This window comes from Dermacentor albipictus, chromosome 5, assembly GCF_038994185.2.
Source record: "Dermacentor albipictus isolate Rhodes 1998 colony chromosome 5, USDA_Dalb.pri_finalv2, whole genome shotgun sequence".
Classification (NCBI taxonomy): Eukaryota; Metazoa; Arthropoda; class Arachnida; order Ixodida; family Ixodidae; genus Dermacentor; species Dermacentor albipictus.
Genome location: NC_091825.1, coordinates 3,867,729 through 3,890,627, shown reverse-complemented (window position 1 = coordinate 3,890,627; position 22,899 = coordinate 3,867,729). Strand labels below are relative to the sequence as shown.

The following is a 22,899-nucleotide window of genomic DNA, read 5'->3' as shown; positions in this document are numbered from 1 at the left end:
CCGCGGCACGCTGTCGGTGTTACAGCTAGTCCGGGTCGAATCTAAATGACAAGAGAACCTGTGGCAGAGTTTGCGCTGTCTTTAGCACTTTAACGCCTTGTCAAGGCAGTGACAGCAGCACACACACGATCAACCGACTGAACCACAGAGCACTACCCCCGTAAGGGCTCCTTGCGCCCGCCCGCGCGCGGTAGCGCCATCTGCCTTGCGCATAGCAAGTTATTTCAGCTGCGCCGGCTCGGTCGTGTCACTAGGAAAACCTTCAAGCCTCTATAGCTACGTGGTGCAGATTCGTAGTGATTCTGAGGTGCTTGTGCGCAAGGCTAATTAATGAAGGAGCGCGTATTACTAATCCCGGCTGTTACGATGTGTATAGCTCATACACACGGGGCGCTAAATGTGGGCGAAACAAGGGCTCAGATCGCTACAACCGCGTGCGAAATAGCTCTGAAGGCCTGTCAGTACATTTGTTCGGCGTATCCGTGCTTGTACGTGACGTGACGGTAGGTGCGCACGTATATCACACTATCACCTGACAGTAGGCGCTTTCCACTCTCGGTATACTTCGCCGCAATACACTGCACATGCTTGATTGCGCGACACTGGTGCCTTGCTTTGCTTGTTAGCTAGCAACACAATGTCGACCGCATAAAATAAACCTGGAAGCTCTGCTCTACTACTGTACCCGCCTGTTGCTATGAGACATTAAACCCGATATTACTTCCTTCTAGCGCCTTAGTATGTGAAACGGGCTTTCAAAAGCGTGGCCATAGTCTGGACCAAGCCGTTCTAGTTTCACAAAATTCTGCTTTCAGCTCGTAATATATTTTCCATGACGCGCTTCAGGCATGTCGCTAACTTACGCACGAGTTCGACACGATTTATCTCGTGAACGTTGCAACAGCGGTTTACCCTTTCCCGCAACACCGACGTGGATCGACTCACCATTTCCTTCGTACAAGCACTTTTCCTCACGACTTGCTTTGCGCCGTAATGAATTGCAGGGCTAGCTGTGCTTTCGCCACGTTTCAACGGTGGAAATAACTGTTGCAGTTTGATCCAGGTCGGAGAGGGTACATGTCCTTCGACAAAGCACTTGTAGCACACCGTCGCCGTAAAGGTTACGGGCGTAGGAGGTTGTGCTTCCTATCCACAGTGCAGCAGTGTTGATGGCTACCGCGCATTAAGTGCAACCTTGAGCAAGACGATCGTGGCCGTTTTGCAGGTACGTCAAGCGAGTGCAGGCTTCCAATTAAGTCGCGTTGTGGAAGGCTTTGCTGTGCCCGATTGTGCCACGGTTGCTTCCTGTACGATAATCTTGGTGTGATGAAGGACGACGCCGTTCTCGTCGACAGTGGCAGCGGGTAAATTGAGTGTGCATTCGATATCGCTGTATTTTGCGACGTCGGGCATCCGTTTTTGTGCGTTGTTTAATTATTAATTATTATACCATATTATATGTAGAATTATATCAGCTTACTTCAGACGCGTGTTTTAATTTGTTTGCAATGTGAAGCCGTAACTGCAAACATTTCGAGTGAGATAAACTGTCGACGGGGACGAAACAAATGCAACAGGACGGACAACATGTGAAGTGGCCTTTATTTGGAAATAATATTTAGCGCCATCGGGCATGGACAGAAAAAGAAACGACAACACATTCGGAGACACACGCGTATTCTTTTTCTGCGCATCCAGCTGACACGGTGAGCGTGCGTGATCAACACGGCTGAATTAACTGTGACAAGAACGGTGTGTGGCCATAAAGAACAACTTTGTGTGGCAGCACGCGAGTGGCACCAAGGTTGAATACGCCCGCGCCCTGAGCCAACTGAAAAGTATCTAGTAGCGATGCAATTTCTTTCTCTATGGCGATGCCCTGAGCGCAATGTCACGTGACGCGTTCAGCGATTACTTATTCCACAAAATAACATTTAGTACCTAACAAATACAATAATTGTTCTTTTGAATTTAGACGATTATTTAACTTTAATAATTTTTGAGGTGACAATAATGATTAAAAAGTGAGAATCGTGGCGGCGGCAGCACTGAGCCATTGCGATCTCCCGCGGTTTCCGGTAGAGACGCGGCAACTTCCTTTTCTTTTCGGACGCCATCGCGGTAGAAGTGCGTCGTTCTCCTCCGGGAGCTAAGGCTAATCCAGCAGCGTGCACTAAAAATATCTGCCATCAACACCATTTGACAAGTCCATTAAGTGATCATGCCTTCCAACGATGAGCTTGCTTGCGTGTACGGCGCCCTGATTCTCCAAGACGATGAGATCGCCGTCACCGTAAGTAGCGCCGGGCGCGTGCTAGTCGCATGGCTTTCGTTGCAACATTTGGCCCTAATGTGACCTTCACTCGCTTATTCTGTTTAGGCTGAGAAGATCAGCACCATCCTGAAGGCTGCAGGCGTCGATGTCGAGCCGTACTGGCCAGGTAAGTCTCGTCAGAGCATGGTTTCTTAACGCATGACGGGCGATTAGCAGCTTGCGTTGACGTCGAACGCACGTTTTCCGGCGGGCAAGCAATGGCAGCGCGCTAATGAAATAGAAATATAGCGAGTGCTACCTGCACGTGAGGCACATGACGCAAATATCCATGCTGCGTCGTACTGCTATACTTCTGCCTGAAAAGGTTTAAAACTCGCTGTCTTGTAGCAGTTACGGCTAACAAAGCCTTATATTTCGTTTTGCATAGTCTTCATGACTTGCCGAAACGGATTTGCTACAGCACCTGCCGCGCTGACGACTGTTTAGCTATTCGCCGAGTAGGATGTCAGCGGTTCGATTCGGATGTGGCCGAGTGCGAGAACATTCGTGTATTGTGGCTTGGGTACGCGTTTGAAAACGTCACGTGGTAAAAAATCGTAGCCGTAGCCCCTCCACTTCGAGTAGCCGCTTTGCGACGTTAAACACCTGGCATCCAAGACTGCCATTAGGAGTTTTATTGCATCAGTGGTATAGCCTGGCCTTAGTCGTGTATTTTTCTCAAATGCATTATTTCATTGCTGGTGGTAACTAAGCAGTGTTGGTTGAATGCGTGCTGTACAAAAGCTGAGCCATCGGAGGCTAAGTTGCAAAAATATCTTATCAGCATTACTGAAGTGGAGAATTGCCCTTTTGCCCTGCATTGGGAAGTGGTAGTCTGTAATTGTATGCATTGCTGAGCAAGTTGTGTGATGTACTGCTGTGCCATTTTTGCAAGACATAAGCTTCAGTGTACCCCATGGCCAATTTCAGCTGCACTTTGTCTTTGTCCAATGTCTCCCTATTTAGCCACACCAGAGTGTCCTGTTAAGGCCTGTTGGTGCCAGAGGGAGACTACAGAAATGGTTGCCAGGAAGCAGGCTGGGTGTTGTTCATCGCCCGTCTGTGCCACAATGCCACCAACAAAACTATTAGGTCTGTTCGATTCGCCTGCACCACTGTGCATCCTTTCATGGCAAGGCACGGAAAGTTCATAAAAATGGCAGCTTAGGGCCTGTTTACGCTTGAGCCGACCATTGCCACACCGCAGGCGCGCGAAAAATTGCATAAGTGTTCGATATGTGCCATTTTTTTCTCGACCGCACGCATACGATGGGCAATGGGCGGCTCGACCGTAAACAGGCCCTTAGTTTCAGTGGTGCAAATGCAACGTGACACTGGGAAAAAATGCAAAGGTGCCGACGCAGTGCACACCTAATGTTTTGTTTGCCTAATGTGCACCGTCCGAGTTTGAGAGGTCCATGATGCAGGTATGGTCGGTTTCTGATATTTCAACACACTGCATTGCATCAGGTTTTACAGGGTGTCTATCAAGTGGGAAAACCTGGATAAGTCAGGGAATTTGTCAAAAACCTGGCTAAGTCATGGAAACAATCTTAATCCTAGATCAAAGCTGATAAAGTCGCTCCCTTGGCTTCAACTTAGGTGAACGGCGGAGGAAAAGCGTAGGAAGACGGCAAGGCACAACTATGGTTTATAGACATCGTACAGTAAATGTAATGATTATGCAACACAACTCGTGCCATTAAAGTGTTTGCATGTCTTAGCTTGGCTCGAAAGTATTCCAGTTAAGCCACTGTTCGCCCATTGCGCTAGCCAGACGAACCTTTGTGGATATTTTAGTGCAGCACTCAACGTGCAGTCTGCCTGTTCCATGACTGCTGCTGTGTATCGGGTGGTCCGTGACACGAGCACTGAAAGCGCTCCTGCGAAGCCTCTGGCCGTTCAGCCGAACGTAAAAGTTTCTTTAAGCAGTTTTGCAGTAAAGAAGTGTCGCTAAAGCTGAAATTATTTGTGGTCTGAACACTGTAGCAACACACAGATCATTTCCTTCAGCATCAGCGTCTGTCGCGCTTTTCTGCCTGATGTTTCCCGCTTGTGACATCGCGAAGAAAATTCAGTGTGGGAAGGACAAAGTCGGCTATACAGTTTGTCATGGTATTGCCCTGTACTTACGAAACAGGCTGCTATCGAAGCTTGATGGTGTGTCGCACGTGGTTGTGGCTTCCCTGAACAAAATTGCACAAAAAGAGCAAATGGATGTATTAGTCAGATTCTGGAATCCAGCTTACGTCCGTGTGAAAACCTGCTACCTGACGTCGTGTTTTTTAGGCCATACTCGTGCAAAAGATTTAGTAGCTTCATTCAGAAAAGCTACTGAGGAAATTGGTCCAGCGAAAATCCTACAAGTATCAGTGGACGGCCCGAACTTTGATTTAAAGTTGAGGTCCCTGAAGGAGCTTGCTGCATCTGATGCGAGTCCGAATATTCTGGACATAGGGAGCTCTGGATTGCATGTTGTGAGCAGCGCATTTAAAACAAAACACAATGTGATGCAGTGAGACATTGTGGGGTTCCTTCGCAGCTTATATAACCTTTTCAAGAATGTGCCTGCACATCAAACCGATTACATCAACCACATGGGAAGCAGTCTTTCTACTGAAGTTCTGCTCAGTGAGGTGGCTAGAGAATAGCAATGTTATTGCGAGGGCGCTTCAAGTTCTCCCGACCTTAGTCACATGTGTCGAGTGCTCAAAGAGAGTAAAAAAAAAACGACAAACATGCTGCAGTTATAACAATGTTGAAAAGGCTGTGGCTGACCAGATTCTGCCAGTTAGACTAGCCTTAATGCTCTCTATTGCCAAAGAACTTCAAGCTTTTCTGGCTGAGTTCCAGTCAGAAACCAATGGTTCCTTTCTTGCACCTGCACTGGATGGCCTATGGCGCTCACTACTGGGTCAAATTGTTTCAAAAGAAACACTAAGCACTGCTGACGCACCGTCCTAATTGCTCAGGATTGACCTTGACAGTTCTGAGAACATGGTTTCTATAGCTGCCTTTGACATTGGTTTTGCCGCCAAAACTGAGCCTCGGAAGGTCGCCAAACCTTCTCGGATTGCTATGGTGAGCTTTAAGAAAAGTGCATTGTTTTCATCAAAGCCTTTCACAAAAGATAATGGAGAGGTCACCGTTAAAGGTCAGGTTGATGAGGGGGGGCCAGTTGCTTGTACCTCGTCAGTTTGTGCCTCGTCAGTGCAAGCTGGCCAGAAGCAGCTAACCATTCCACTACAAGTGCTTGTTGAGCACAGCTGGCTCACTGGCCTACAAGCAAAGACGGCAGGTTGATTGTATCTCCAAGTGTGCTCAACCAGCTCTGCGCAAGCACGCATGCACGAATTTGACAAAGGAGCAGCTGTTGGAAACATTATGGCTTAAACTCTGCCCAAGTGCTCATAAAGAACTACTTATTGCTGTTTATAAATATTGTCCTTTGCCTTTTGCATGGCAATTCTGTGGAACGTGGCTTTTTGGTAAATAAGGAATGTCTCGTGGAGAACATGAAGGAAGAGTCCCTTGTAGCACAAAAGTTAGTCTACGATGGAGTGTCCGCTACAGGTGGTGTTGCAGGAGTTGATATGACAGACAAGATGGTCGACATGGTCCGTGGTGCTAACATCCAATGGAAGGACAAATTGAAAAGGAAAAAACAGGAACGATTGGATGCGTCGGATGTCGACATGAGAAGGAAGAGAGCTGCTGCTCTTGTGAAGGAGCTTGAACTGAAGAGGCAAAAGGTCATCAATGATGCACAAGTTGAGGTTCCCTTGTTAAAGGAAATAATTGAGTCTTTCGGAAAGTAACACCACTGCCATAAGTGAGTGTTTTGTGTTTGCAGGAATTGTTTTTAGTGGATTTATTGTAAAAGAACTCCAGCAGCCAAGGAAGGCTAATAAAACAGCGTGAGTTGTAGAATTCTGCAATTGCCCTGTCTCCCAGTTTTTACCACTCACGGGCTTGTTTTCAGTACTCCAAAATCTTGTTAAGCCGGCTTGTGGCTACTGATATCAGCCCATAAAATGAGGTCACTGGCAGGCTCTTCATAAATGCAGGGACATGTTTCACAAACACAAATGATAGGCTACAATTTTACTAGCTTGTTTGCTTCAGTCATAGTATGTGCGAGAACCCATAGCTTGCATTCTTCCTCTTTATGTCTAATACTACCCACAACTTTCATCACTAGCATGGTGATTTCTGAATGCTGTCTTGAGCTGCATAACAGTCACGGAATACGCTTAGAAGTGTGAGGGAAAACCTGGAAAAGTCAGGAAATTTGGAAAAAGTAATTTGGTGACACCCTGGTTTTATTTAACTTTGCTTATGTCTGTGGGCTGCATCTGCTGCACGGCTGCTTCACACCCGTATATTGGCACTGTCAGTGGGGAGGTTGCAGAAGAATGTATGAACCAGCCCCGCACCTTTGCTGATCCTTTTGAAGGCAGCACAGTATGCACTGCTGAAATATGGCAGGGTGGAGCACCTTTGGTCTATTGGTTCAGGGGGTGCAGGCGAATCGGAAGAGACTTACCGTGATAACATTGGCACGTTCGGAGCAGTGGATTACAAGAGTACCTCGTTCTGGTGTAGTGCAATGGCTCCAAATAAAGGATTGAAGGGCTGAGCTAATAGGCTAGGAACTGTACCCAGCAAGTTAATTCCATGTCAAGGGGGGGGACCCCACTTAAATTTGCTTTTTTTATTTGTGTCTACAATTTGATCAAACTTCCATCACTTGCGTATTTTTACATGCTGATTTCAAATATGCAATTAGTTTTCCCATGCAACTAGTACTTTTCAAGATATAAGTAATTCATGTTTTTTGTATGGACTAATTTGGAGGCAAGTTCTCTCTACAATGTTGGCTGTTAATGAAGGAGACTGGCACATCAAAATGTTGAATGATCAGAGGTTGCAGTGCTACAAGAATGAATGTTCTAAACTTATTTATGCCGAAGTTACAGCATGTCAAACTTTTGTAAGCAGAAGGCATTAGTAACACCCTGGAGAAATTATTACTTTTTCAAAATTTCTGTAATGATATTTGTTCACTATAGGCCTACTTCACTCCCAATTTGGCCAACTTTCTGATGAAAAAAAAATTATTGCATTAAGATAAGTATAACCGGAGATATTGTCACTTCAAAACTATACCATCAAAAATGTCGTTTTGAGAAAATGAGAAAAAACATTTTAGGACATGTTCGTGGTGATTACGGCAAATGCTTGAATACTAGATTGATCAAGGATGGTATAGGGGTCCAACCAGGCAAGAATGAATGTTTTTCACAAATTTGGACCAAAATTAGAGCATGTCAATATTTTCTGTAATATTCATTCATATTCTAGGCCTACTTCATTCACCAATTCACTATCTTTCTGGCAAAAAAAATAATTACTGCTGTAGGATAAGTATAACTGAATATATTGTTGCTCCAAGACTTTCATTACTTCTCTCCACCTTGCGGGTTTTCGCAGAACTACTGTCAAACTCCAAGACTGACATCATCAGAAATGCTGCTTTGTGAAAACGGGCAAAAATATTTCAGTTTATTCACAGATCCCCCACCAATATATCTCAAAATGAACCAGGGGAGTAGTCGGGATGGATGCTGTTATGTTGCTTTTTTTTACTGCCTTAGCAAGAAGCAAGTGATGCTGCCCTTTTTTTTTTTGGTAGAACAAGTACTCCGCAGCAAGTCCTTTTCTTTTGCTCTACTGGACCCATTGGGTGTTATATATATGTCTAGCACTGCTGCAGCTGCATACTCGTTGCCTGCATTAAAACGCAGCACAGCTTCTGCAACAGCTGCCTGTACTGCAACAAGAGACCAGTGCTGCTCTTTTGCTAGCAAGTTCCAGATTAGAGTGCAGAGACTCATTCAAATTCCGAGTTCTTCCCCTCGGGCACCTCTGCAGCAGGCTTTTTGACAAGCGCTGGTACACTGGCAAAAGAGCTGCAGCCACATCACTAGGCAAGTTATATTTGTGCCTAGGCTCTGGCTCCTCTTTGGCCTTTGCTGCATTGTGGGGGCACCGAGACTGCTCACCAGCCGGGCACAGGGCATGGTTTGGGCAACTGTCAGTGGAAGTCACATGATAAAAAGTTGCTGGAAGTCGCATGATAAAAAGTTGCCATCACTGCGCGGCTCATGGCTTCCACATCATGTGATTTTAGGGCTCTCGCATAGTAGACAGCCAACCTGTCGACCAGCTCGGCTGTCAATCTCCCCTTGCCGCTGAAGCTTCGTTTGCCTTCACCCTTGTGTTTCTGTAATAAGTTGCGGAGTGTGGTGCCCATGCGTTTCCTCACATGGGTTACACAATCCTCCTTTTCTACTTCAATGTATCCGTAAGCTTTCACTTCTTTAATTGCATTGTATGTGCAGTTGTCACCGTCACACAACATAGTGGTATAGTGAAGGTTATGTCGCTGAGGCGACCTCTGAAACAAGATTTTGCCTGCATCTACTTCCATCTGGCCAGACTTGCAGCTTGTGTTTTTTTTGGCACTGGTGGCTCAACTTCCAAAGGTCATAGCCCTCACTGTCTGGCTTAGGGCCATTCTCGCAGCCCAAACAAAAGTTAGACATCACATGGTAATCGAGCACATATCCAGTGAAGAGTTCAACTACAGTTCCAACACCAATATGTGAGGAATGTCCCCTTGTCAACCAAGTTCCGTCGTAGCACACGGCTATGTTCTTTTTGTGTCTAAAACTAATGTCCTCATACAATTGAGTGACTTCTCGCACACCGTCATAACGGTCGCGGCAGCTCAGGTGGCAGCAGGCTCTAGCGTCTTCTTTAGGTGCCGCTGAAACGTTTCATTGTTGAGCCTCCGGCGCGAAAGCCCCATCGACAGGAAGATGTTGTTCATGGCTGTTTGGCCATTTCCACTGCTGACCAATGCATGTGTGGCTAACATGTTAATCTCAAACGGATTTCATGTCTTTTCACCATCAACTCTGCGCGAGTTCCATTGCGCCGCAACTTCTCAATTCTCGCACAACACAACCTGTTTCTTGGCGAGGCTGTAGTCACGGTCTCCCGTGACTAGTTTCGCACACCCTCCGCATACCTTGTACTGCAAGGCAGCAAGCAGCACATTGACGAGGTTCAGGTCAACAATCACGTGTAAAGCTGCAACGTCCACGGCTGAAGCTGATGATGCATCGCTTGCATCAGTGAAAACAGCGGTCTTTCGCGCTGTTGTCGGCGTCGACTCGAGTCTATCAAGCGTGACTTGGATCACAGGCACTTGAGCTATTTCGCTGCTTGTGACAGTTCTAGCGTCAACTCTCACACTGCCGGAGTCGGCGCGAAGGATGCAGTCATTCTGCAGTACGCTATCGCCGCGAGCCGCAACTATCACAAAGCCGGAGTTGGCGCGAAGGATGCCGTTGGTCTGCAGATCGCTATCACCAGCATCGCTGCAAATCGCTTGCTGATCTGTTGTAGAGTTGTGCAATACACCGCCGTTGTCGGATGCACCAGCACAGTGAGTCACTTCCTCATCGGTTCCCGGGCCGCACAATGTTGGACCACTATCACCTCCATTGCCATTGTCAGGTGCCTTAGCAATGAAAGTCACTTGCTCATCCGTTGCAGTGTCCCGCGATGTCGTGCCCTTAGCACGTTTCTTATTTTTTGCTCGCTTTCGGCCGAACTGATACACAGTGTGGAACATTTTCAATCCTCCAGACATGTTTGTCGTGGCGCGGTCGCAACCAAAGACAAAATGGCGCCTCTACCAGCCAAATTTTCCTATCCAGTGCCCTAAGCCAATAACATGACGCCATCGTAGCCATGTGATCCTAACTGGCCAATGACGACTTTCTATGCACACTTTTTTTCCCCGTTTTACTTGTGAAGGTGGCAAGCGCAGGGTTGCTTACTGAGTGATAAAAAGAAGCCAATCGCGCGAGCTTTTCACCGATATCAAAATGGCTGCGGTTGAGCGAGTCGTTCACGAGTTATAGGCAGCCCAAATAAGTGCAATTTGTCCACAATTTAAAGGGCTGTGGGTGTGCCAACGAATCTTTGAATCGCTGTTACGCCTTCAATATGAGGTATTTTTAAATAAAAAGTTGCAGGTAGGTGTGGGGTGGTAGTAGGAACACGAAAAATTAGATTACTGAAAACTCGATTTTCTGGCAAATTTTCGGCTCCTAAGAGCCTTTCCTCAAGTTACCTATAGTCAGGTGCAACTTGACAAGGCAGGAAATGCCCCATCCAGATGACTGAGGTGTGGCCGCCAATTGCTTCCCCAACTAAAAAAATGGTCCCACTCAAAAGTGCCGCCCAGTTCGAACCACGGACGATCGTGTTCTTTTTCAGCAGGGTCACCGGCCATCCTGCTTGTGATGTAGAGGCTCATGTGCATGCACCTTTGAGGGGCATGTCCTCTAAAGCTGTATTTGACTATAGATGTGTTGCTTGACAGTCTCAGATTTTACGGTCCTGCGCTTTAAGATATTTGTCATGATGTCACTGACTCAATATTTGACCACACTAACGATAGGGCCACAAGAAAGTTAGCGCAAAAAGGCAGTGATATCGCATGCTCCTCACCTGACCAAAGACAGGAAATGACAATGTGGGAAGGTATTTCAGCTTTTGTGTGGAAATTGTTATTTAGTAGATATGCAAGTAGTTGTGTGCTGACTTGCTCAAGATTTTGCAGTTATCTCAAAAGCTGCAGTTTTCTGCATTTAATGCTACTTTGACATTAGACAGGGAGTGATGGCATGGTTGAATTAGCAATGGAAAAAGTGCAAACTCAGTATACTGAGGTCATGTGCGACTTCGTTGCAAAAGTGGGGGAAAAGCAGGCTGGTGAACAAGCAATTGACTACTACAGCGTGGATTCTAGGAACACTCGAGGAGAGATGTTGGTAAAATTCGTGGAAAGGAATAAGCTGCAAAGAACGAACACCTTTTTTGGGAAACGTAGCAACAGAAAGTGGACCTGGAAAAGCCCTTATGGTGAAACAAGAAATAAAATTGATTGCATACTTTCTGCCGATCCCAGCATAGTGAAGGATGTAGAGGTGTTAGGTGAGGGCTACGGTTCATCTCGATTTGAAGAGAGAAAGGGTAAAATTGGTCAATAAGAAACAGGCCAACTATACGCAGTAAGGGTAAACGCATGTCACTTCAGACTGGCACTTTCAAACAAATTTGCAGCCTTAGAACAAAGATGAAGATAACATAGAGCCAATGAATGAAACCATAACTAGGCTGGATTCAGAAGCAGCAATTGTAGTGGGAGGTAAGGCCCCAAGGCAACCAGTCGGTAAGCTCTCACAAGTGACAAAGGACCTAATAAAGAAATGACAAAGAATGAAAGTTTCCAACTCAAGAGATCAGATAGAATTCGCGGGACTGCCAAACTAATCAACAAGGAGAAAATAAGGGATGTTCAAAATTATAATATGAGAAAGACTGAGGAAGCAGTAAAAATGGACGCAGCCCGAAAACAGTGATAAGGAAACTAGGTATCGGACAAACCAAGATGTATGCACTGAAAGATAGACAGGATCATATCATCAGCAATATCGAAGATATAGTAGAAGCAGCGGAAGAATTCTATACTGACCTGTACAGTACCCAAAGCTGCCATGATACCTCCATTCAAAGTACCGTATTTACTCGCATAATGATCGCACCCTTGAATTTCGTCGTCAAAATTCGATTTTGTTTATTTCCCGTGTAATGATCGCATCCTGAACTTGCCGCAACAATAAGTCGTGTGCCAAGTCTGACTAATATTGATAGCGCTTAACATCTGTTGAATCCCACGCAAACGACTCTTAAGACAAACCAGGCGCTCTGCACGCACCAAACATTCTTAAGTAGATGCCCCATTTCATTCCTTTCGTCACTTTCCGCACTTCCACGACAAAAGAAAAAAAAAAAGCTTTGACCAAACTTGCTTTTATTATGTGTAGGCTTTATAAAGGTTGTGGTCAACAACAAAGGCGCCTTTTGATTCTTCTCGTCTGCACTCGTGGCCACGCAACAAATCGCGAGCGGCAACGATAGTAGCCACATTTGCACTGCTCCGTTAGAAGTGTACCCTATTCATACGCCGACGCTTGTAACACAGCTAAGATATTTGCCCACCCTTAGCGGAAACGTGCTGTATTAGGATAGTAGTGAAGACAAATGATGCAATTTCCGCAGTATGCCCGCCATGTGTTTCTATGTCACTGGCAGCTAAGCGCGCCCATCTGTGTCTGTCCCCTCAAAGTGGACATGGCTACGTTATTGCCGCAAACATGCCGATATTAACTAATATTCATTACTGATACAGAAGACACTGTTTCAATGCACTGTAGGGGTTGAAGGACGGACGTCGTGATGAAAACCAAACTTGGGAGTATCTATTTTACATTATTTACAAGGAGGTGAGAGACAAGTAACAGTCGTACAGTCGTTATGGGCCAGCAGCAACTCGGACGCTGTTGCCCGCGGCAAGAAGTTCGAGAGGTGAATCTGGGAATGCTTTGGTCTGTCTGGAATGCTTCTTTTAAACCCTTCGAGGACTGGAAGTCGCGTCATGTTTGGCCAATGGGAGAGTCCACTCAGATGACGCCATTTTCAGCCAATGGTTGGCGCCCGTATCGCGTTGTCACGCCCAGCGGCTCTCTGCGGTCTTGCCTCGCAGACTTGCAATGCGCTTCTTCAAAGGAGGAGAAGTGGGGGCGCTCATGCTCCATTGTCCGAGGGCCCACCTGCTCCCGGTGCTACGGCCGCGCAGCGGTAGCAAATGTCTTCTTCAAAGGCGATGAAGAGGGACGATTGGGCTCCATTGTCCGAGGGCTCCTTCTAATCCCGGCGGCGTACGAACTTGTTGGCACGTGAACTTGTTGGCTCATGCGCTCCTCTGGAATGTGCTGCGATTCGATGTAGTCCTGGGGAACTTGAAGTAGGCGCAGGAAACAGCTCCATATCTAACAGCACGTAATGTACTCGCGAGAAGAAAAAAAAATCGCGTTCAGTCTGTTCGGCTTGCTACACTGGCCGCCATCTTTGTTTTGGTGTCCCGCTCTACATACAACGGCAGCCGCCTATTTGTTGGCCTGTTGCCATCCTGCAGCAAATGCGTGTTGAAAAAAATTATTTTCTTGCGGGAAATTTAACTCTCGTAATGATCGCACCCATGAATTTGTGTCGACTTTTCAGGACAAAAAATTGAGATCATTATGCGAGTAAATACGGTAGTGATGAATACGTAATATTGGCAATCTCGAAGGTATAGTAAAGGCAGCGGAACTATTCTATACTGACCTGTATAGTGCCCAAAGCAGCCACGATACCTCCATTCAAAGTAGTAATGAACAGGCTAGAGAGGTTCCTTCTACAGCTAGTGATGAAGTTAAAAAGGCGTTTAGACAGGAAACTGGGAAAAGTGGCGGGAGCAGATGGACTAGCCGTCGATTTAATCAAAGATGGGGGAGACATAATGCTTGAAAAACCAGCGGCCCTTTATACGAACTGCCTATCAACTTCAAGGGTCCCAGAGAACTAGGGGGGGGGGGGGTATTCCGCAAGAGTCCACCTAGTGGTCTGTCCATTTCGGCCGCTGCTGATAGGCTAGGGCCGCTCGTCTCCTCTCTCGTACAGCTGCATCCAATCAGCAGCGGCCGAAATGGACAGGCTACTAGGTGGACTCTTACAGCATACCTCTCCCTGGAATGCCAACATTATACTAACCCACAAAAAGGGAGACGTTAAAGAATTGAAAATTTCTAGGCCCATTAGCTAACTTCCAATGTTAGGTAAAATATGCACCAAGATAATCTCCTGTAAAATAAGAGCTACACTGAACTTCAGCCACCCAAGAGAACAGGCAGGTTTCAGGAAGGGATGCTCTATGATGGATCACATCCATGTCATCAATCAAGTGATCAAGAAATCTGCAGAGTATAAGCTTTCATAGATTACGAAAATACATTTGGTTCAGTTGAGGTACCAGCTGTCGTAGAGGCATTACGTAACCAAGGAGTACAGGACGCTTGTGTAAATACCTTGGAAAGTATCTAGAAACTCCACAGCTACCTTAGTTCTCTACAAGTAGGAAGATGCCTATAAAGAAAGGGGTCAGGCAATGAGACACAATCTCTCAAATGCTATTCACCGCATTCTTGGAAGTATTCAAGCTAATAAACTGGGAAGGCTTAGGAGTAACAATCAATGGCGACTATCTCGGCAACCTTAGATTTGCAGATAACGTCCTGTTCAGCAACACTGGGGACGAGTTACGACAAATGAATGAGAATCTTATCAGAGAGAGTAGGAGAGTGGGTTTGAAGATTAATTTGCAGAAGACAAAGATAATGATCAATAACTGGGCAAGGGAACAAGAGTTCAGGATTGCCAGGCAGCTTCCACAGTCTGTGAAGGAGTATGTTTACCTAGGCCAATTACTCACAGGGGACACTGATCTTACGAAGAAAATATACAGAATAAAAATGGGTTGGAGTGCATTCGGCAGACATTGTCAGATCCTGACTGGAAGTTTGCCATTATCATTAAAAATAAAGGTGTACAATTAATGCCTCCTACTGGTGCTGACATATGGTGCAGAAACTTGTAGACTGACAAAGACGCTCGAAAACAAAGGCCACGGCAAGAGTGATGAAAATTTTAGGCATAATTTTAAGAGACAGGAAGAGAGCGTGTGGATCAGAGCAAACAGGGATGGTCGGTATTCTAATTGACATTAAAGAGAAAGAAAAGAAATGGAGCTGCGCAGGTCATGTGGTGCATAGGTTAGATAACCGGTGGACTGTTAGGGTTACAGAATGGGTGGCAAAAAGGGAAGTGCAGTCCAGGATGACAGAAGGCTAGGTGGGGGGATGAAATGAAGAAATTCGCAGGACAGGGGTAATTGGAGATTGCATGGTGAGGCCTTTGTCTTGCAGTGGTTATAAAATAGGCTGATGATGATGGCATGGTCAATAATGTGCAAAATCTTAGCGAACAGAGTTTCACTGGATATGTGGGCGGATTTCGGTAAGTGGCGCTGTTCTTAAAGGCACTTTCATCAAGGAATGTCTATGAACGCAAGTTGTGTTGACTAAAGGGCAATATCTGCAAGTTTCTACACATGCATCTTCTGGCAACTAACGGGGACGGTAAATCCAATCCAGTGCAAGTCGTATTGTTGACGGTCGGCCTCCTGCATACCATTTCTCATGGTAAAGTTCGTATTTGCAATGTGTGCCATGCCTACATTATTACTTTCACAAGATGCCAAGCAGAAAGTGCAAGTTTCAGTCTGCGTGGCCAGAACATAAGGAGTATCACTGGGTGTGGTTGGAAACAAGCAATCGTTATGGAGCCAGTTCTGCAATATATCAGAAGACTGTCGACATTGCAGCAATGAGGAATCTGCCTTGAAGAGCACTCGGAAAGATGCAAAGCACCAATGGATAGCTGTGGCAGGTCCGGGGTGCTTTTCCATCTCGAGTTTCATGCAAGCTGCCATGGTTTGCGCCTATTCTTCGCTTCACAAGTAGTAGACATAGTAGTAGTAGTAGTAGTAGTAGACAAGTCTAGCAATTTCGTAATTTTTTTTTTTACTAAACCTTAAACGAGTACCTGCAAAAAAAACAACTTGGTTTGGAACAATTGTGAGGTGACCGCAAGACATTTTGACATTGACATTCGTGGGTCACAGCATAGTGGACAGCCTTGTGCAGAATATAACAGAAACACTTGCATCCTTTCCGCTGAGCGAGATTGTGCAGCTTTCCGTGAATGGTCTCAATGTCAGCTGGAGTCTTTTCCACAAGTTGCAGCAGCACATGTAAAATGACTTTGAAGTTCAGTGTCTGGATATTGGTTCATATGGCCTGCGCACAGTGCATAATGCTTACAAAGCAGGAATGCATGCAACGAGCACAAGCGAGATATTGTGTGTGAACAGTACACTCATTTGTGCCAAGAAAAATGACAACTATGAGAGAGATCAGGAACGTCCTGGCTTTTTCATCATGCGCCTGTTGAAGCAAGATCTTTCATTCTTTACATTATGGGAAGTGCTGAAGGACGGTCCTTCTCTTGTTTAGCCATTAGGAGGCTTCAGTAGAAAGAGGTTTCAATGTAAACAAGCAGATCACGGTTGGAAATATGGCAGAGCTCTCGTATATTTCTCAACAAATCAGCCACGAGGCCATGAAAACCTATGATGGGCCGCTTAACGTTCCGCTGTCGAAAGAACTGAAGGCATCAGTGTGCCAAGCTTGGCAGAAGTATGCTGTGTGCATGGATGATTGGAAGAAATGGTGCAGCTGATGAATTCGAAAAGAACTTGAGTTGAGTGGACACAAGAAAAGGCTAAGCTCTAGAAAACTGAAGTGCTTGCTGGAATCAACAGATCACTTTTAGGAAGGAAGACACCCGACACAAAGAGTGACATGACTTATCTAGTCGAGGCCGACCGTTTCTGTCACACTAATACTCCTTGACATTTGCCTATTTACATCCTTGAAATTTCCTTGGTTCCTCAGCCAAATGTTCCTTACAAACCCCTGCATACAGCATCTAAAGTTCTTTATGAGGTGGGTATACTAGCTGGTCCTTTATGCACTGACGAAGCGAATAGCTCTCAGTTCGTATAATTAAGCACCAGTCTAGTTTGAGACACCGTGATGCAGACAGTAGTTGGATTTTTCTCTTTCAGGCAGCCTAAGCGGCCCTCTAGTGCCTCGAGTATACCATATGCATTCCGATTAGCACTGTAAAGAGCTGCTTCATGGTTTCAATTTGAAGTTGTAGTGAACCAACAATGCGTGCCTTGCCGTAACGACAGTTGCTGCTGCAATGGTTGCTTCCATTGCAGCAGGTGTCTGCCATATTGCCGATAAAGGCAGCTGCAGGCCACTCTGAAATATTTCATCACTTTTAGTGGCTTGGCATCAATTCACTTGCAGTCTGGTCCTGGCTTCTCCCCAGAATCTTTACCTCCTTAAAAAATCTTTATCTCCTGCACGCAAACTGATGGAGGCTTATCACAAAAAAGGAAGGCCAAGAATATGTTGTGACATTTCCATTAGGTTGTTTCAATTGGAAATAAATTTTTTAATAATTGGTTGCCCCACTGGGCTGATGAGTGTTCTTGTTTGCTGCATGCTGCGCATGTTCTGTTTGTCTATATATGCCCACCAGCTGCCGTCCATGTCGTCTGTGTTCTCTTCCGCTGTCCCCATATTCATTTGCGGTCAATATGATATGCAGTAAACACCAACTAGGCCAAACTGAAGTTCTTAACCACCATGAACAGTGCTTTTTCTGGGTGGCTGTTTAGCAGAACGCTTGAATTAGTAGCAGATTTTTCATACGGAATGCGTGCTTAGCTGTTCCTTTTGCGCATTACTATAGTGCCCACATTTGAGTAGAGCAACTTGCCAGAAAAATAAGTTTGAGGAAAGCTTTGCAGGCTGTATATACCTAATATAAAGTTGACACCAAATACTAAGATGACTCTTCAGTTTAAAACTAAATGTCTTCCATAGCTAAATTCTAAATGAATGTGAAGTTTAGGGCGAAGCATCATACAAAATTTCCCATGCTGAATTAGAAGACATTCTTTTTATCCAAAGCTTATGGGCAGACACGGTGCACCTCTGCATTGAAACATATTACTGTCGACAGTCGTGAGGTTGGTTCGGCCAATTTTATGGACAGGCATGGCACACCTCGGCATCACCAAAGCAGTAGACACTGCAACTCTACATAGCTTAGTCCTATTCGCATATTTTCACGATCACACAGTTTCGAAAAAATTCGCCGACGATTATGATATTGCTTAATGCGAAATTTGAGCACAGCTGTATACGTGTTTTCATTATGTTATATTGAGGCAAATAATTTTAGACAGTCTGTGATAGCAGAAAATGCGATCTGTGGGTCAAGCGCGTCGGCTTTTATAGATGACTCGTTAAGGGTCCCAGTGTAATCACTGGTGCCGTGGGGCTTCCAGAAAGTACTACACAATTCGCGTCGCACATACAACTAGGTTACAAAACAATCGAAACCAGTGCAAACGAGAGCTGATGCAAGCAGACAATTGCACAAAGCAATGGGCCGTGCAGGTCCGCATAAACCCAGTTATCTGTGCAGGTCCGCATAAACCCAGTTATCTGTGGACATGTCACCGGAGGGGCCACTGTGGAAAGTATGACTGGCTCCCTGAATATTGTATTTACCATATTCTAACGGATACCCAATTTTTATAACTAGCAAAAGAACACTTCTGCACTTCTTGCAAAGAGAAACAGAAATGGTTCTAAATATATTGTCACCCAGCTATGGCAACTAAAACAGTTTAGCACCGACAGACTGGGACAAAACGTCTGCCTTGAGCGATGGCTGGTCCTCGGACAGCCCGCGCACAACCACGAACTTCGTCGTTCTCGCCTTAAGGGTCCGGTGTCAACACGTGCAAACCTATTTCGCTTCATTGCTCCCCTCTCAAAAGCGAACGGCCCGGTCGCTTCAAGGGCAGCGGGCGCGCACTATGGGCAAGAGTGTCAACATGAAAAGAAAAAAAAAACACATAAAGGAATGTACACAATGCTGAAGCGGTTTGTGAGGGTTGCTTAGCCCTGGCGTGCGTAGTACGGCTTCATCCGTACTACGTGGACGACTTCACCACGTGGACGGCGTCGGTTCGAACCAGGATCAGAGGTTCGAGGCACCACCTCGTAGTTCACATCACTGAGGCGGCGTATGACTTCGTAGGGGCCGAAGTAGCGGCGCAACAATTTCTCTGAGAGCCCGCGGTGCCGGATAGGCGTCCACACCCACACGCGGTCGCCTGGTAAGTACTGGACATTCCGTCGGGTCCGGTTGTAACGGCAGGCGTCGGCATTCTGCTGGGTGCGGATGCGATTCCGAGCAAGCTGGCGTGCTTCCTCGGCTTTCTCGACGAAATCTTCAGTGTTGTCATTCCTTGTGGTTCCTTGGTCTACCGGCAGCATGGCGTCTAAGGGGGTTGTAACGCGACGTCCGTAAACAAGCTCGAATGGTGTAAACTCGGTGGTCTCCTGCACAGCGGTATTGTATGCAAACGTGACGTATGGCAAAATTTCATCCCATGTTTTGTGTTCCACATCAATGTACATGGAGAGCATGTCGGCTAATGTTCTGTTTAGGCGCTCTGTTAAGCAGTTAGTTTGGGGATGATAGGCTGTGGTCTTTCGGTGGTCGGTGTGCGTCAGTGTGACGACTTGTTGCAATAACTCCGCTGTAAACGCCGCACCGCGGTCAGTAATGAGTACAGTGGGTGCACCGTGGCGAAGCACGATGTTGTGGACGAAGAAGCTGGCGACTTCAGCAGCAGTTCCCCGCGGCACAGCTTTTGTCTCCGCATAGCGAGTTAAATAGTCAGTTGCCACGATTATCCACTTATTTTGCAAGGAGGACGTGGGGAACGGCCCAAGAAGGTCCATTCCGACTTGCTGGAACGGCGCCGGAGGCGGATATAAAGGCTGGAGGAGGCCGGCAGGCTTGACGGGTGGAACTTTACGCCTCTGACAGTCACGGCATGTTCGCACATAGCGCTGAACCGATGAAAATAGGTGTGGCCAATAGTATTTTTGCCGTATGCGCGCTAATGTCCTCGCGAAGCCTAAGTGGCCGGCACAGGGATCGTCGTGACACGCCTGTAAAACTTCCTCGCGCAGTGTCGTCGGAACGACGAGAAGGAACGTTTCCTGGCTGTTCTCGAAATTTTTCTTGTACAGGACATTGTTTCGCAGGCAGTACGTCAATCCTCGTGAAAGTGGGCGTGGGACAACAACGTCAGCTCCCTCGAGATATCGGATGACTGGAAGCAGCTCAGAGTCTGCACGTTGATAGTCAGCCATGCGCACCACGTCGACGACACCAAGAAACGGCAAATCTAGCTCCAAGTCGGAGGATGTCAAGGGAATAGGAGAACGTGACAAGCAGTCAGCGTCGCTATGCTTATGGCCGGATCTGTAGACAACAGTTATGTCGTATTCCTGGAGGCGGAGGCTCCAACGAGCGAGGCGACCTGACGGGTCTCGTAGATTGGCAAGCCAGCAGAGCGAGTGGTGATCACTGATCGCTCGAAATGGCCGGCCGTATAAGTAGGGTCGGAACTTGCTGATGGCCCACACGACTGCTAAGCATTCTTTTTCGGTCGTTGAATAATTAGCTTCTGCTTTTGTCAGACTACGACTGGCGTACGCAATTACACGTTCTGCGCCATCTTGCCATTGAACCAGAATGGCCCCGAGTCCTACGTTGCTGGCGTCGGTGTGTATTTCAGTTGCCGCGGTGGCATCAAAATGCGCCAGCACTGGAGCGGATTGAAGGCGTTTACGCAATTCGGTGAAGGCCTGCTCTTGTTCTTGCATCCACGCAAAGGGCACATCTTGTCGCGTCAGTCTCGTGAGCGGTTCAGCAATCCTTGAGAAGCCTTCAACGAAACGACGGTAGTAAGCGCAGAGGCCCAGGAACCGCTGAACAGACTTTTTGTCTTCAGGACGAGGAAACTCGGCAACGGCAGCGAGTTTTTCTGGGTATGGTCGTACTCCTTGGGCGCTGACCACGTGGCCTAGAAACTTGAGTTTCTGGAAGCCAAAGTAACATTTTTCAGGCTTGATGGTGAGGTTGGCCTTGCGTATTGCGGTAAGAACACTTCGTAGCCGGGCGAGATGTTCATCGAACGTGCTGGAAAACACAACAACGTCGTCGAGGTACACTAGACACGTCTGCCACTTTAGTCCAACGAGTACAGTGTCCATCACTCGTTGGAACGTAGCAGGGGCGGAACAGAGACCGAAAGGCAGCACTTTAAATTCGTACAGCCCATCGGGAGTCACGAAGGCGGTTTTTTCACGGTCACGCTCGTCCACTTCGATTTGCCAGTAGCCTGACTTTAGGTCTAACGAAGTGAAGAACCGAGCATGACGCAGACGGTCCAAAGCGTCATCGATCCGTGGCAGGGGATAAACGTCGCGTTTGGTGACTCGGTTAAGCCGTCTGTAGTCAACGCAGAAGCGGAGTGTGTTGTCTTTCTTTTTTACTAGTACGACAGGCGATGCCCACGGACTTGTCGACGGCTGGATGACGTCATCATTTAGCATTTCTTGAACTTGACGCTTAATCGCCTCCCGCTCCATAGGTGACACGCGATACGGATGCTGACGAACAGGCCGCGCCGACTCCTCTGTAACTATCCGGTGTTGCGTAACGGAAGTGCGCTGGACTTTGGATTCCGTGGAAAAACAGCCGGAGAATTCTGTCAGTAGGCCCAGCAGCTGATCCTTCTGGACATCTGCTAAGTCAGCATTAATGTGGACGCGGGTATTCAGGCTGGCGTGAGCTGTTGCGTCCAGTGAAGTCACTTGTAACGTGCCGATATCGGAGAAGTCAGCAATTTCGTTCAGGAATGCCACAGCTGTACCTTGAGGGACGTGCTGATACTCATGGCTGAAGTTTGTCAACAACACTTGCGAGCACTTATTCTGTATTCGAACAAGGCCGCGGGCGATGCAGATGTGTTTTTCAAGCAGCAGCTGGATATTTGCCTCAGCAATACCCTCATAGCCGTCGAATGCGTCGCAGGTGACGAGGGTCAATACGCTGCTCCTTGGCGGCACCGTGATGTTCTCGTCAACAATCCTCAAGGCGTTGACATACATGTCGTCAGTGCTGCTCCCTGCTAAGGCCTGCGCCGTCGAAAACGTTACCCGCGACTTTTGTAAGTTGATCACAGCTCCATTAGCCTGCAGAAAGTCCATTCCCAGAATTAGGTCCCTCGAGCAGCTTGGGAGGATAACGAAATCTCCGAGGTACGTAAACCCACGAATGCTCACTCGGGCTGTGCATCTTCCTACCGGGGTTAGCAGATGTCCTCCTGCAGTTCGAATCTGCGACCCTGTCCACTCGGTAGAAACTTCCTTCAGCTTGCAGGCAAGGTCCATGCTCATAACTGAGGTGTCCGCTCCAGTGTCGATTAACGCCGTTATTTCTTCGTCGTCTATGGTGACGGGAATGTTCGACGTTACTACCTCTCGTAAGGTGTTCGACTCCGTCTGTACGTCTGCGTCGTTCTGTTTTCGTCGTTGTCGTCGTAGTGGAGGATATTGCGTACGGTCGTCGTCAGCGGCCTCACCTCCGGAGGTCGCTGAACTCAGTTTTCCCGACCCGCCGGGCTAGGCGAGCGGCGTCTCAGAGCGCCGCGAGTAAAGGATTGGCTTGGTGATGGATACCTGTAACGAGCAGGAGACGACGAACGGGGCTCCGGCCATCGCTGATCAACATTGCGACGATTTGCGACGAAACTCTCTATATCCGGCGGCCGCTCACCAGGTCGTGGACGAGGTGCATTCGGCGAGAATCCACGAAGCCCCACATGACGATAAGGACACATTCTGTAGATGTGCCCGGCTTCGCCACAATGAAAACAAAGAGGTTTGTAGTCTGGGGTGCGCCAGACGTCGCTCTTCCTAGTCCTTGCTTCGGCGATGTGTGGTGGGTTGCGAGGCGGCCTGAAGCTTACGTCCATTTGTTGAGTGGGGTGT

The 22,899-nt window shown here is 47.1% G+C and overlaps 1 protein-coding gene across 1 annotated transcript in view; it reads left to right on the top strand.

Moving 5' to 3' along the window:
- The first annotated feature begins 2,087 nt into the window (after positions 1–2,087).
- RpLP1 (Ribosomal protein LP1) overlaps positions 2,088–22,899 on the top strand; it is a 38,604-nt gene continuing 17,792 nt past the window's right edge. The window contains exons 1-2 of the mRNA XM_070538216.1: positions 2,088–2,293; positions 2,381–2,441. Coding sequence (XP_070394317.1) covers positions 2,222–2,293; positions 2,381–2,441 — 133 coding nt within the window. The 5' untranslated portion in view covers positions 2,088–2,221. The remainder of the gene's footprint in view (positions 2,294–2,380; positions 2,442–22,899) is intronic.